A 14,997-nucleotide genomic window follows, 5' to 3' on the forward strand; every position below is an offset into this window, starting at 1 on the left:
GGTCTGGAGAGACCTACTTCTCATCGTGCAACATGTGGGGGGAGGCTCACTATGTGAAGATGGTGTCCAGACATAACGGTGAGAGGGAGGCTGGTCTTGAGATGAAGAGGCTTGGTTCTAAAGATTCGTTGCAGTCCAGACACCTTGATGGTAAGTATTTCTACAGAAACATTTCCCATTTATTGAACAACATAAAGCTTTGGCAAATTGAAGGTTTTCTGAAGTGAGAAAATGTCTCTCACAAGACCAGCAGTGTTTAAAACCCTCTAGGGAGTGGCATGGTAAGCAAAAAATAAGGAACAAAACTTAAGAGTTGGAGCAGGAAAAAAGGGGGAATAAATAGTATGTTCAAAAGTAAGCATTTTACTCCTGAAAACTTACAAATAAGGTGTGAGGAAAAGATAACTAACTAGGACAACAAGGTGAAACTAGGAAATAGTACCAAGAAAAGAAAGGAAGAGAGAAAAGGTTACTGAGGTTCAATGTTAATTGAAAATTATTTTCACTAACATTAAGTGCACTTCAGCTTAGCAAACACTGTTATTCAGCATCCTCTTTCTTTATACAAATGTAGAAGAAAAAAAAGGGAACTGACATCTTGCTACAATCCAATAGAAGCTCTGGTCTGAATGCTTGCAATATAAATATTCATAAAAGGAACATATATACAGAAAAAATACTCAAAAGGAGAAATTTTCTCCTCCTCATACAGGAGTGTCAGAGACTGGGAACAAGAACAAGCACCATCAGTTAGGTTTCTTATGAGATAGATTTCGTCTACAAGGAACAGCTGAATAAAAGGAAAAACAAGATTGGTTGATAGCTGTGAACAAAGAAGGAGGTTGCCCCCAGACAAAAGAACTATTTATCCATCTTCTAACAATGGCACAGCTGCACAGTGCTATCAGTCAGGTTTCATATATGATGGAGGATGCTATAGCCTGACATACACTAACACAAACCAACACAGGCAGTACTGGAGTAAAAATGCATCTGCGACATTGCTGAAAAAATAGGTAAGCACTTATGTAAAGCAGGTACAATCAGAAAGCAAGAAAGAAAGGGAAAAATGGCTACAAAATAGACAGTTACTGCTGCTGTCCAGAGAGTTTCTGTTGCCACAGTGCTAAGAAAAGCTGTCAGAAAACAGGTCCTTTTATCAAGCTAGAGAAAGCTGGGAATAGACGGGGAAAAAAATTACTGGCAATTTTGTATGTAGCATAAAGACAGACCGATATGTTTTCATGTTCCAGAGAGAAAGGCAAGGCCTATCACTCAAAGTAGATATAAGTATTTCTGTCCTTTCATCTCTATTTCTTTTAAAGGTCAATGTTTTTTTTTTTCAGCTTGAACAATTAAAAGCAACACATCAAATAAACTAGGAAAAGAATAAGAATTTGTATGAAGACACATAGCAACTATTGCTGACAGACCGATGTAAAGCTCTTTTCATTTTATATTAAAACATTAAAAACCCACAGAATTCCTGTCACTTTATAGGTACTGTTTCTGCAGGTATGCTCTGCTTGCACATAGCATCCAAGACCACAGAATGGCTGAAGTGGTAAGGGACCACTAGAGGTCAGCTGGTCCAACACCCGGCTCAAAGCACGTCCAGTTAGATCCAGTTGCTGGATTAATCCCATCGAATTATTATGAAGAGCTCCAAGAATGGAGATCTAACTGCGTACATGATAAAACTCTACACTAAGCTTTTCTAAATAATGTTTTTCAGTATCATTTGAAGTACCGGAAGCTCTAATTTCATCATACTGCTATTTGTCCATATCATTATCAGAAGAAAGGTTAAAAGAATGCTTGGTCTCGAGAGTCATAATGGCAGGAGATTAATCCTCTATTTGAGGGCTGGTAACAGAAAAATCTTACAGGCAGAAATGAGAGAGTGTTAATCAGGTTAAAGAACATTCATTTCAATTTGCATAACTTTACTGTCAGAAGCAAAAGCAGCTTTAGTTTGAAGGAAATTAAGCCCTACCAGAACACTAAGTTTCAGCTCTCGGAGAGAAATCTAGCCCTGTCTACAACTTGAAGGCTGATTCTCGAGCATAACCATTTAGTCACAGAAAACAAGAAGGGAAGGACTGCAGAGAAGCTGGTTGCCAGGGGACTGCTGCAAAGCTATGCCTGCTGGCTATGACTCACAGATGACTACTAAAATTTATCTGCATGTCAGCAGGCTTCCCTGAATACTGGTAACAGTGAAACACGAGGTGCAGACTGGTTATTTGGGTTCAAGCATGCAGGAGACAACATTCCTGTGCCAGAAGAACTCCCGAATCTTTTCAAATCTGTATTCCTACAGATTTCCAAACAGAAAGGAAAAAAAAAAAACAAAAAAAAAAACCCACAATTCTAGATCAGAATACTTTCAAAAGGTACTCATGTCTTTATAACAAGACCTCTGTTTTTATAGAGCAATCATCGGTATTGCTGAGAAATAAAGACTAATTTGCAAAACGCTTTCTATTTAATTGCAGATAAGAATGTTTTTGTTAAAAATACACCGTATAAAACAAATACATACAGATTGAAAAACTAAATCAGTTGATTGTATTAAATTCCGAAAAGGAACAATAGTTATTTAGTAATAACTAGTAATAACGAGCCTGTCTGAATTTAAGAAGAGATTGGACTGTGCACTTAGTCACATGGTCTGAACTTTTGGGTAGACCTGTGCGGTATCAAGAGTTGGACTTGATGATCCTTAAGGGTCCCTTCCAACTCAGGATATTCTATGATTCTATGATTCTATGAATTCAGTTGGTATAAGCACTGTCCATAGAAGACTGCCAACACCATGATGCTGTTTTGAAAAGAAGAACAAAAGACTGAAGTAACAGGTTCTGCTCATCAGTGTTTTACTTATTAAAAAAACAGCTCTGAGTGACCTATTCTGTGCTTGCTGCTGCAGAGTAAACTGGTACCTTTTCTCTCCTTTTTTTCCTTCCTTGTTATCTCCAACATTTTGTGCCTTCCTGACCACTACTGAGTCACAAGCTCATGACAGAAACTCCTCCCATGTGAAAACAGCTAATTTAGGGCTCATCACTGTGTATGCACAGTTCATGTAGTACCACACTCCTCTTACAGAAGAGGAGTTTACATAATTACTGTTACATTTCCTTGAAAGTGTCTCTCTATCGGTGCAATACATTAGGCAAGCCATACAACAAATGCAGGACCATTCAACAGGTATTCTTTCGTACTTAGTTTTATCCCTTAATTGAGTTCTTCCTGCTCTGATATTGCATCCTGTGAGGAGCAGCTGAGGACGGTGGGTTTGTTAAGCTTGGAGAAAAGGAGGTTGAGGCATGACCTCATTGCTCTCCACATCTTCCTGAGGGGGGGAGATGGAGAGGGAGGTGCTCATCTTTTCTCCCTGGTATCCAGTAACAAGACACGTGGGAACGGCTCAAAGCTGTGCCAAGGGAGGTTCAGACTAGACATTACAAACAACTTCTTTACCAAGAGGGTAGTTAAGACACTAGAACAGGCTTCCTAGAGAGGTGGTTGATGCCCCACGCCTGCCTGTGTCTAAGAGGCATTTAGGTAACACTCCTATTGATATGTTTTAACTTCTAGTCTACCCCGAAATAGTCTGACAGTTGGACTCGATGATCTGTGAAGGTCCCTTCCACCTAAAACTATTCTATTCTATTCATCCTGCACTCTTCCTGAACAGTTGTAGAAACAACGTCAGGCATGAGGTAGGTATAATCAAGAAAACACAGCAAATACTGCTGAATCTCAAAAAAATAAGCACTGACACCATGCTGTTGGGTTCGAAGTTCGTGTTCTTTAAAACTGAAGATTGGTTAAGACCTCAGATGCTGATCATCTATTGCATCCTAACCCTATATGTTCTTGGTTTGCTGAAAAGAATTTAAACAGTTAAATTATTTTCCTTGCTTTTGCAGCATCTATATTAATAATGTTCATATTTATGTGCTGTAAGCTTTCCTGTCTCAATTGCATAATTCAGTGTCCTCAATTAGGGTGCTACTAGGTTGAAGACACTAACAGCTTTGAAAGGCTGCCAAAACACAGCACCGTACAGTATACCCTCAAACCAATAACTAAATCAATCTAATTAACAAACTAGGCTGCATCACCTATGGTCCTAAGATACTGAGGAGCTGAAAGGCTTTTCACTTTCTGGATTTATATGCATGCACATTTTAATATTTAATGTGCTGGTAGTCTGGAAAATACTAGTATCCTAGTGGTTAAAAAACAACCGCAGTATTGGAAATTCAAAATACTACCATGCTGGTGCATCTGACAACTTTTTAAAGTTGCTGTAACTTGAAGAAAAACAAACAAGCAAACAAACAAACAAAAACAACAGAAGCCAGCTTTTGCAGAAAAACTCCTTCAGAATTCTAGAGCTTGTGAAATATTCACTCCTTTAAAATGCACCAAGGGAAAAACTGTTGATAGATAGGAGAAGGAAGAAAAATCTTTAACTGTCTGAAATGTAACAATGTTTGAAAATGTTTGAAATGTAACAACTACATTTCTGGATTTATTATTTAAAAAAAAAACAAAAAACAAACAACACTTTTAATCTTAATGACCACCACAGGATGAAGGGTTTAAGTTAAGAGAATTAAAACAATTCAGTGATATATATTCCCCATTATGTCATATTCCTTACTCAAAAATTGCTCTAAGGTTAGCAATTACCGATTTTATTAGCTACCAGATATCCTATTCTGACATGTTCCACTGGTAGCAGAAATATACAGCTGAACAGTTTCGAGATGTGCTACTGGTAAAATTCAGTTTGAAGCCTAAGCTTACTTTCACAGAAATTGATGCTAGTCACTAGTCAGAAAAGGAGTAGATTGAAGGCTCAGCCACAATTTTCTGAGAATGTGAAAAGGTGTTCCTACTTCAATCACAGAAACAGCGAATGTAAAATGTATCAGTTCTAAATACAGCCATTAGGACAAAGTACTTACTTAGGCTACTCAGCTGTCTGATTATATTTGCCAAGGAGATATTGGTGACACATTCCAACTCATTCTTGATACCTCGGGGCAGAGCTGTGTGGCACAGATGCCTGGGGTCTATGTTTCTTTTTACCAGCGGCATTTTGAAATGTATCAGTGGACCAGAAAACCTGTAAAGAAAGGAGACAAAATACTGTAATAAGTTAAATTATATTTTAAATTCCGATTATGTCTAAGTTAAATTGACTAATCCTAGCAAGATAAAAATACCTCCACAGTACTGACGGAATTCATTGCTCGGTAAATACATAAATCTTGTCTTCTTTGCCCAATGAAAGACTATTTCATTCTCTACCTTTAAACCTTTACCCGAGTCAGATGCCAGTGAAGTGACAAAAACAATTCATGCTTCCCCAGCCCCCCTCCCAAAAAAATCTTCTCAATATAACATAAAATTATTTCCTTCTTGATGGACTGCTTCCTTATTCAGGCCAAGCAAAGTCCAGCAACAAATTCCCTTTATTATGTGGTCAAAGTAGTTTCCTATTCCACCTGAAAGGCCCATACGATCCATCCATTAACAACATATAATAATAATGTTATAGTAACAGTATATATAACAGTAACGTTATATTACTAGCAGGAATCATCCTCTTGTCTAAACATCACTTACAAATCATACCTAACCAAGGTAAGAAAAGAGAGGAGATTTCCCTTCCACCTGCACTGCTACTGGCAACAAATTTAGCTGAGCTAGGGATGCCTCTTGCAAATACAAAAGTCTCCTCAGTAAATTTATAGTACAAAGTCCTCCACGACGCAGAAATCCTACCCCTCCACACCTTTTCAAATCCACATATGTTACATTAATCAAAAGCCTTCACTAGCTCTGCAGACAGTGTAAGAATCATCTCAGGCTGTGAATCCCAGACTTGCGATTTTCTGCACCCACGGCACCGACTGGAAGGAGTTTCCCAGTGGGGAAGATGTATCCACAGTACCATCTTGTCTTATTAATGCTGCTTTTTAAGTTCATTTACTAAAATTTTTCTTCATTAAAAATGGATTTCCTAGAATGCTGTACGTTTTATGTTTTCTGGCATGTAAAACCCTGAATGACCAACAGAAAACCTCTACTTGATATCCAGAACAGCTATACTTGGGACAATTTAGCCTCTCTTCCCACTGTGGAAGAGATTGTTCTGTCTCAAGACAGCAAGGCAGACGTGTTTTCCACAATGCTCCCTGCAGCCTGAATCCCTCCGTAGGACAGTCTGGCAAAGCTTCGTCTGTCCTCTGCTTTGAAGCTTCAGCCCCAGATGTTCCCAGGATGCAGCTGCATCTTCAGGCTGCGCCACAAAACGCATTTTCCCTATAGTATATATTCAGCCATGGGTATCTTTACTCCTCATAATGGAGATTTTTTGGGGGGAGGAGTAAGAATCCCATAAGGCCAGTGGTAGTAGAGCTGAAATTCTGCTGACCTAGAAAGCAACGGTGAATTAAGAGTCAATGAAGATGGTAACGGGGCACCTTCCCCTTGCAGACTGCTTAGATTTCTCCTTGCTGTTCTTTCTGGGAGGCTATTCTTTCTCTGAAGGCTGCATTTGTACCTGAGGAACCCAGGAAGGATCTTTAATTCTACTTGAGAAACTCCCCTGGGCTTCCAGGATCTGACTAGACATCATTCAGTGCCTTTCAATAACATGTCTACTCCCCTTACTTTCTTCAGAAGACAAAAATATTTTACTCCTGATTAAAAACAAATACAATAATTTCTGTAGTCACTGCTTAAGATGATACAGCTCTGAAGATTTTGGAATTTAGTTTCTCAATATTAAAAGTTTAAATACATGAAAGCGTGCATAGGGCAGGGGTAAATTACAGGATCAGATTTTTATTTTCCAGGAATATCCCAAGTCTTTCTAGTACATAAATGCCTAAATACCAAAATGCCAGCTGTTATATACGAGCTAAATGAAAAAAAAAAGTGCAAACATGAACACTGTCTCAGACAGAGGCATTGAGAAAGCGTTGACAGTGACAAGGGAGACTCTGTACTTGTGTACACCACAGAGGGGGAGCACGAAGCAAGGCAGATCAAGCAGGACCCCACCAGCAGAGCTTCTGCAGTCTTAGGAGCATGCAAGCCCATAGGAGCAACAAGCACGTGAACAACCCTGGTTTGTTACCGCAGTTCCCCAACAGAAAATAAAGGAACTATTCTGTCACTGTAAAAGTAACACAACAAATGACATGTGAGCAATGTTCTACAGAAACAATTAAATATTAATTCCAGACTTAAGCTCTTCCTTGATTATTACTTTAATGGTACTGACAAAGAAGGTAAGTATTTAAAAGAGAGGACCAAACACATATGAAAAGAAACTTAAAAAAAGTAAAAATCCACATAAAAAAAAAGAAACTGAAATAGTTTTTATTTCTATCTAATACAGATATGGGTTATAAAAAAATATCATTAAGAATAAAAAGATGATGGTTAGTGCCCTTTTTCTTGAGTTACTTAATCGAGTCAATACTAAGTGATAATATTGCTCTCCCCCTTGATTTTATATCCTGCATGAAAAAACTTGCCCAGTTTATAGCATGTACAGATCATTAAGTTTCAGATGCTTAAGTGACAGATTCTCTATAAAACTGTGTGTAATAGCAATAACAAAATCTTAAAGAAATTTTAGCCCACTGCTAGATAGATTTTAAGTAACAGCATTTGTGTAGTACCCCTTACCTGCCTCATTTGCCTCTAGGACAGGATATTTGACAAAATAGCTGAAAAGACACAATACTGGCCTACGTTTTCTCCAATGGGCATAAAAAGGCTGGATAAGCAAAGATTTGGCCAGAACTCCCTGGATCTCAAAACGTACAACTCCGAACCTGAATAAAAGTCCACTTAGGACAACAGAATTTTTTGACCTCTCTAGACTTTTCAGAAAATCCACTCCGCCCTTTTTTCCTCCCCAAACCACAAATATAATTTTCTAGTAATATCTGACTAATGCAGTTTGGGTTGTTCTACCCAAAGATATAGAGGAAAAAGAAGAGGTACCACAGGGAACAGAAAGTATGGTATAAGGTAGAGTTTTAAGCATGAATAAACTTGGAAAGGAAATAAATGCCAGAAGATAAATGACACCTTACAAATTATGCATCATGTTTGGAAACTACACAAAAACTGAACAGAGAATATTTCCCCATTTCCCACAGAAACAAGAACAAGGAGGCAGCAAGGAAAATATCACTCAAACATGCTTCAAAGGGAAACGCATTTCACACGATGTTTAATAAGTTGTGGAACCCATTGTTACAGGAGCTGTATACAGCAGAAGTACCTGTCGGGAATTTGTCAGCAGACCACATAGTCTTCGCAGTTTGTGGCAACCACTAGCAGGTCTCGATGATTCCTCCCCAGTCGTATTTAGTGATCCCAGCACTGGGTGCCCTCGCTCGCGAAACAGGTGTGGGACAGCAAACAGAACTTTACTGCACCCAAGCAATGTTTGTTCTCCTATAAAAGATGGCTTTCCTAACATAGATCTTATCAAGAAAGCTGACAAATTCTGAAATCCCTGAATGTATCGTGCAGCTTTAGAGCTGTGAAAGAGGAAAAAATAAAAAATAAGGAACGTCACAACCCGATATATCCTCTAGGTGAACAGCAAAAATTGCAACCCTTCCCCTCTGCTCCGAAACCATACGTTACCCAAGCCACTCTAGCTGCAAAGGAAAAAAATCCTTCTCAGATCATAACATCTTGTTAGCGTGTTGCTCTCAATTAAGCCCGGGGAACTGTTGATAACCTTGACCAAACAGAGGAGAGGGAGAAGCGTGCCGGTGCATGAGAGCATCCCTCGCCGCGAGAAAGGTGACCCGACACCCCCGAGAGGCGCGGTTCTCGCCCTACCTGCCAGGTGACACCTCCAGGGCAGGGACACAGTTCCCTCCTCCCCGCTCTCCCCTACAAATCTCCGGGCAACTCTTAAGCAGCGGCACTAGTTTACACTCGATAAACTGCAAATGCCCTACTCTAAAGGGATCTTAACTGGGAAACACATCTTTACAAAGAGAGACGGATCTCTTTCGCAGAGCCACTATTGAAAACTCTTCTCCCTCACTTCCTATGCATCCTTTGAAGCACTCTGACTCCACTTGAGAAGCCAACTCTTATCTTCTTTATAATGCTCTCTGCTACTCCAACACTTGTACAACAGCTGGCACAGTCCACTCCACCCTGCTGAGAGGACAAACGAGCAGAGTACGAGCACTGAGCACTGAGTGTGCGTACGTACTTGGCACCCATGTGTTTTGTTTATCTATCATGCTTTGATACTTGATTTTTACAAGTTGGTAGAATGCTCCTGTTGCCTATGGCTTACAGAACTGCAAAGCAACGGCAGTAATGAAAGGCAATTAATACCTTCTTAGAAGATCAGTCTTAATAAGATTTGAAGAAAACCCTTCTTTTCAAAAGGCAAGCTGTTTCGTGTCCTTGAAGCACTGGCCGTGACGCCGCGTGTGACGATCACCCTGCCACCGCTACTGCTGAGAGCACCGTGGGCAGCACAGGTGTCGGACACTGCTGTCACTGCCCCTTAACGCCGTCCTGGAGAAGTATCTCAGAAGTGCAAGGTGCATGGAGAAATGTCGGATTACTAGAAGCTTGCGAGAAGCTGAAAATGTCAATTGTCACAACGGCAACTCAGGTCTTCTCACAAGTAACACTTACATAAGTAGGAAAGCACACCATCAAAGTGGTGAAAACTAATCTGCCCAACACTGTAACTGGTAGTGAAACCATACTTCAGTTTTACTTTCAGAAGACTAATAAAATTTCACAGCCACAGCATCTTTTAAATGAAAGTTTACTTCTGATTAGGTTACACTTTGTCGATACTAAACTTAGTTTAGTTTCTTAGCATTAATGAAAGACATTCATCTATATGTAAATCAATAATGCAGCACCGCAATGTCCTTGCTTTAATGGGTTTAAATTTAATTCCAACCATTTTTATAATGTATCTTTATGGCTGAGTATTACCATACTTGTAATTTCTCTAGCAATGTACAACAGCAATGCCTTTCATATGCCTCATTTAATGGATCACATTCTAGCTGCTGGCATAATAGATCACAGTCTGAAAAGTAATAACCAATTTAACACTTCCCTTCCCCACCTCCCCCTTAGAAGCAGAAATAAAGTATGCAGTAGCTTTTATATTTGCCTTTATAATCACGTAACTAACTGTATCTATGCTAAACAGACTTTGGGACAGAATGAAAGTAGCTAATAATCTTCATACTTCTTACATGAAAAATCTTTGATTTAATACAAAGTTCTGTCAACTTTATCACCAGAATTTCCAAAACTAAGTTTCTGCAAAAATAATTCTCTTACATACAAGTACCAATAACATCCTCAGCTACCACTGGATTTGCATTAACTGAAAACCCATTTTTTAAATGTTAATCAAGCAGCCTTTAATTATCATCAAATTCCTCTATCTTCGCTTATGACATATACTTTAATCTTCAATTACCTTCTTCAGACACGTGGTTTTCCTTGAATTTGGTCTCTTAACATCATTCCACATACTAGTAAAAAAAATTACAACACCTCATACAAATCAGCTCTAAGATTTCATCACAATTTTGGCCTGAATATATCTCACTGCCCGTAACACAGTAGTTTGGGTGTACTAACCTCAGACATTCTAATAACGAATATCAAGAAAACCAACGAACACCAAAATGAACTGCAAATGTGTTAATTAATCTGGTAAAGTATCAAGACTGTACCAGTTAAACAAATCAAGCTCATTCTCTTGTCTGTCGAAGTTTTAATTATACTACCACATATCCTGTTATATTACTTGCAGAGAAAAAAAAAAAAAAGAAAAAAAAAGATGAAGATCTTATAATATACACCGCTATTACAGAAAGGCAGATGTACAAAGACTTCATTCATCCAGGTAACATCCTGAGAAGAACCAATGCCAGCAGTATGGGGTCCTGCAATAAAGTAGGCCATTACGTGCTACTGCCCAAACAATTACATGATATTAAAACTCCAAAGGTAATCCATGTCTCTTACGGATTACGTCTTGGAACTGACGACAACTGACAACTTAACTTGACGATTTAACAGGAACCTGTTAAAACTACAGTTTTGCAACCTTTCTACAATGAGCCATGTCCCAGAATGAAAGACTTCTCTTTGGAACTCTTCCCTCAAATCTCACTCACCTACAACTTGCTCTCAAAAAGACTTTTAACTGCAGATGACTAGGAAAAGATGACTTTATTGTAACTGAAAATCAGCACCAAAGAAAATAAATGGAAAATACATTACTAGAAAGCAAAGTTGACATCACTGCTGTTTACACAAATGAGTAAATGTAAACAATTCATTCTGCATCCTAATACCTCCAGTACAAGATTGTTCAAAATGGTTGGCTCACATTTGGTCAATGTAAAGTGCAGTGACTACACAGGGTATATAAAATAAGTGGATCTTCTTTAAAAAAAAAAAAACAAACAAAAAAACAAACAAAAAAAACAACACAGAGAATCATTAATAATATACTTCTTATTTTATTTGTAGTCGTAAATATAAATGATACTGTTCCTGAACTAATACCAGTAAAAGACTTTCAAACTGTTCCCTTAATAGTCTGTTGCTGTATTGAAGGTAAGATTGTGCAGGGCTGGATTAGTATGTTTATGGGCCACTGAACTCTCTCAGTAATGTTGTATAGGAAAGTATTTGATTTGCAAAATAATAAAGAATGGACTGTAAAGAAACAAACCTAACTCATAAAAATATAAAATGTATTTTAAAATTCATTTGCAATTTTTATTCTCTAATACTAACTGACTTTTGTACTGTTTAATTAATGTGTCTGTGACAATTACTGTTTTCTTCATATAGAACAATCTTTAACCACCTCAGTACATCTTTCACATGAGATAAGGAGAAACTGACAATGCAGTCACAAAAATGGGTAGGACTTGAGTTCTACTAAATATCTAGGGCATAATCATAGAGTGCTTAAATGTGACTTTTCAGCTGCTACCACCCAGCCAATTTTCTCCCAGGTGTGTATCATAAGACCGCAATCTTTCTCATGCATGCTTGCACACCTGAACACAGACATATATATACTCATCTTTAAAGCACATGAAAAAATATTGAAAGTTATGGCTTTGATTATAGACACAAACCACAGCTATATCCACTTGCTTGCCAAAATTTACAAGTTTCACCTTTACTCAGCTAGACAAATGAAAGAAAATGGCAATAATTTTTTATACCAGAAAAAATAGTATTTTCAGGTCTATTGGTTGTGACTACCATGAAATAATTTATCAAAAATGAAGGCGATTTGGGGAAGCTATGGGTGAGAACAAATGGAGTTATTTGTATGTTGACTTGAGAGCTTTTATATGTGATAAATTTGTTTTTCAAAAAGTCTTAAAGAGTTACTGTCTCTGAGATAACTCCAGTGATGGCAATAAGTCCTGGAGTAAATAACACTGGAAAATACGACATCACTTGTAACAGTACAGTACCACTGCTGATATGGCAAGTGCAACTTCATTAATAGAAACAGCAGTAAGCTTCCAGGGGAGGAAGCAGACATACCACCTCAGAACTTCTCTGGCTACCTCAAGTTTTAGAGGAGGGGAAGGTGCATTTTCAGGGAGCGAAATGCTGCAGTTTGGGTCAAGTCAACCAGCCACGTGTCACAAAACAAAGCACAACATCAAGCAGCAAAACATTTCTACTGAATGAATCCTGGAGAAAAAGTCCCTTAGGACTCCCACACCACATCCACTTTTGTTGGGTAAGATCTGTAAAGCTCAAATCCAGCTACAACCCATTGGATGGGTTTGGGCATCCTCAAGGCTGGGCTGGGCCCAACCACAGGACTGAACATATGCAATGGAGGGGAGGGGGGCTTCTTGCACTTGTCTGCAATTCTTCCCACGTGTGCTTTGGCTAGGCTGTCACTGGCCACAATTGTCTCAATAACACTGGCGACACCAGCAGTTACCATCCCTTTCAGACATTTCTCTCCTCCCCTCAAGCTCTAATGGAAGACTTTGCTCTGACCATCTGTAAAGACCAAAAACCTAAGGTATCCTAAATACAAGGAGAGACTATTCAGCTCAACATGTGCTGCTTTTTCCTAACACAGGTGCAAAATACAACAGGCATGCCAATTTTGCAAATTTCTTCCTTTTGTTAAGCAGAATTTGTATTAATGCAGTTTAATTCAAACACAAACAATTCAGAGCACAGCAGTTTCCAAACTGTGGCTTTTTCAAGATAGCTTCTTTCTACAAAGCTAAACTTGGCATGATTTCACATAACTGAAACTTTTTCTTTTGCCTTCACCTCTGATTTTCTGTTCTGTAATATAATAAGTACCTACTGATTAGTCAATTTGTTAGGCATTGATTGTTTTTAACCATGTTGCTTTCATCATGTTTTCCACCACCAGAAGTATCCATTTTCCTATGGTAAATGTTTTTCAAATGTAATTTGATTATATTAAACCTAACAATTCACAGTAAAAGTACCAAAAAAAGCGCACCATAAGAGCACATTTATTTGATGTCTCTTGCTAATAATTGCAAAAACATTTTTGCTCATCTTAATAAAGAAACTATTAAAATTAAATGCTATTGCAAAAGTATCAAGTTCAACACTTACTACCCTGAAGCATAGGGCTGCTGGGGGTTATGAGGCACTAAGCCAGTTGCATTTCTCACTCATAGACAAAATTCAGTATACTAAGTTAGATGTGACATTTTTTAGCAGGTGTACAGCAAGAAACATTTGTAAATTTGCTTTACATTAAATATTTTAAGCAAAAATGAAAATCAAAAGTGTACTTTTCTTTAGTGTAACAACTTACTTCTAATATATACAAATAACATAAAAAACAGAACACACAAATTAAAAAATGCCTAAGTACATTAAAAAAAAAACAATAAAAATAAAGATTTCCGGGTGTTAGAGTGGAACGGATTGGTTATTTGTTTTTCACTTACAATTCTACTTCCAAGTATCTTTCAAATAAAACCTTTAAAAATACCTTCCAATATTGAAACTACAGTATTAACCTACAGTGAAGACTCACAAAACCAACCTTGTGAATAGTTCACAGATGAGAAGAGAAGGATTGTCCCCAAGCAGGCGCAAGCTCTAATGATATCTTACTACTGAAAAAAAAAGATTAATGAAATCCACTGTGTGTGTCTATATATTAATGCAGAAATATTGAAGTCATGGGGAACCATATTGCATTTTATTGTTAGGATATTAATCAAGGCAAAAAATAGACTCCCTACACTTGTACTTCTATTAAGCTTTTTGTACAATTAATTTTAAAAATATAAAGTATATGCACAATTAAAGATGTATTTGCATTATATATATGCATACACACATGCTGCTAACTCTAAATAGTAATCTTTCAAATTATTACATGCAAGATTTGAAAAAAAGAGCTGCAAAATTTGCTATCAGCATTACTAAATATAATTCAGATTACCCTGAACTCATTAATTTTTCTCCTAGTGAGCTTCTGTCAGGTCATTTGATTAAAAACAATTTTGGAAGTATCCCGGGTTCTAATTTAGGTACAGCCAAGAATGCCCAAATTAATTTTTGATTACAACTTTTCCTCCATTCCCCAAACGCTAAAACTGTATTAATGCATAACATACTCTGTGATTTGAAATTGCTTTTTGAGACCTGCGTTTTATCTGATGACATTTTTTCTCTCGGCATTAATCTCGTCTTCCTGTTAACAGCTTCTACGCATGGTGTATAGCACAAAAGCCCTGTGATGGATTGCAACAAAAGCTCTTTATAGTCTTGACAGAGACAAATCGCTAATCCAGTGTTAATTTAAAACCCGAACCTTAATGCCAGAACTAAAAGCATAGCTTCCATGGTTTCAGCATATCTATCTTAAGATACGTTTTCAAG

General features: G+C 37.8%; 1 protein-coding gene across 11 annotated transcripts in view; it reads right to left on the bottom strand.

The window, feature by feature from the left end:
* WASF1 (WASP family member 1) overlaps window positions 1-14,997 on the bottom strand; it is an 85,932-nt gene that overhangs the window by 23,436 nt on the left and 47,499 nt on the right. For 9 of the 11 annotated variants that reach the window (XM_083832521.1, XM_083832524.1, XM_083832522.1 and 6 more), the window contains one exon: window positions 4,986-5,146. In XM_083832521.1, the coding sequence (XP_083688647.1) occupies window positions 4,986-5,118 (133 nt within the window). In that variant the 5' untranslated portion in view covers window positions 5,119-5,146. Of the gene's footprint in view, window positions 1-4,985; window positions 5,147-8,329; window positions 8,710-14,997 lie in introns of those variants that run through there. The other 2 variants (XM_083832529.1, XM_083832523.1) reach the window with 2 other exon arrangements.

This window comes from Anser anser (assembly GCF_964211835.1).
Source record: "Anser anser genome assembly, chromosome: 3".
In the NCBI taxonomy this organism is placed as follows: Eukaryota; Metazoa; Chordata; class Aves; order Anseriformes; family Anatidae; genus Anser; species Anser anser.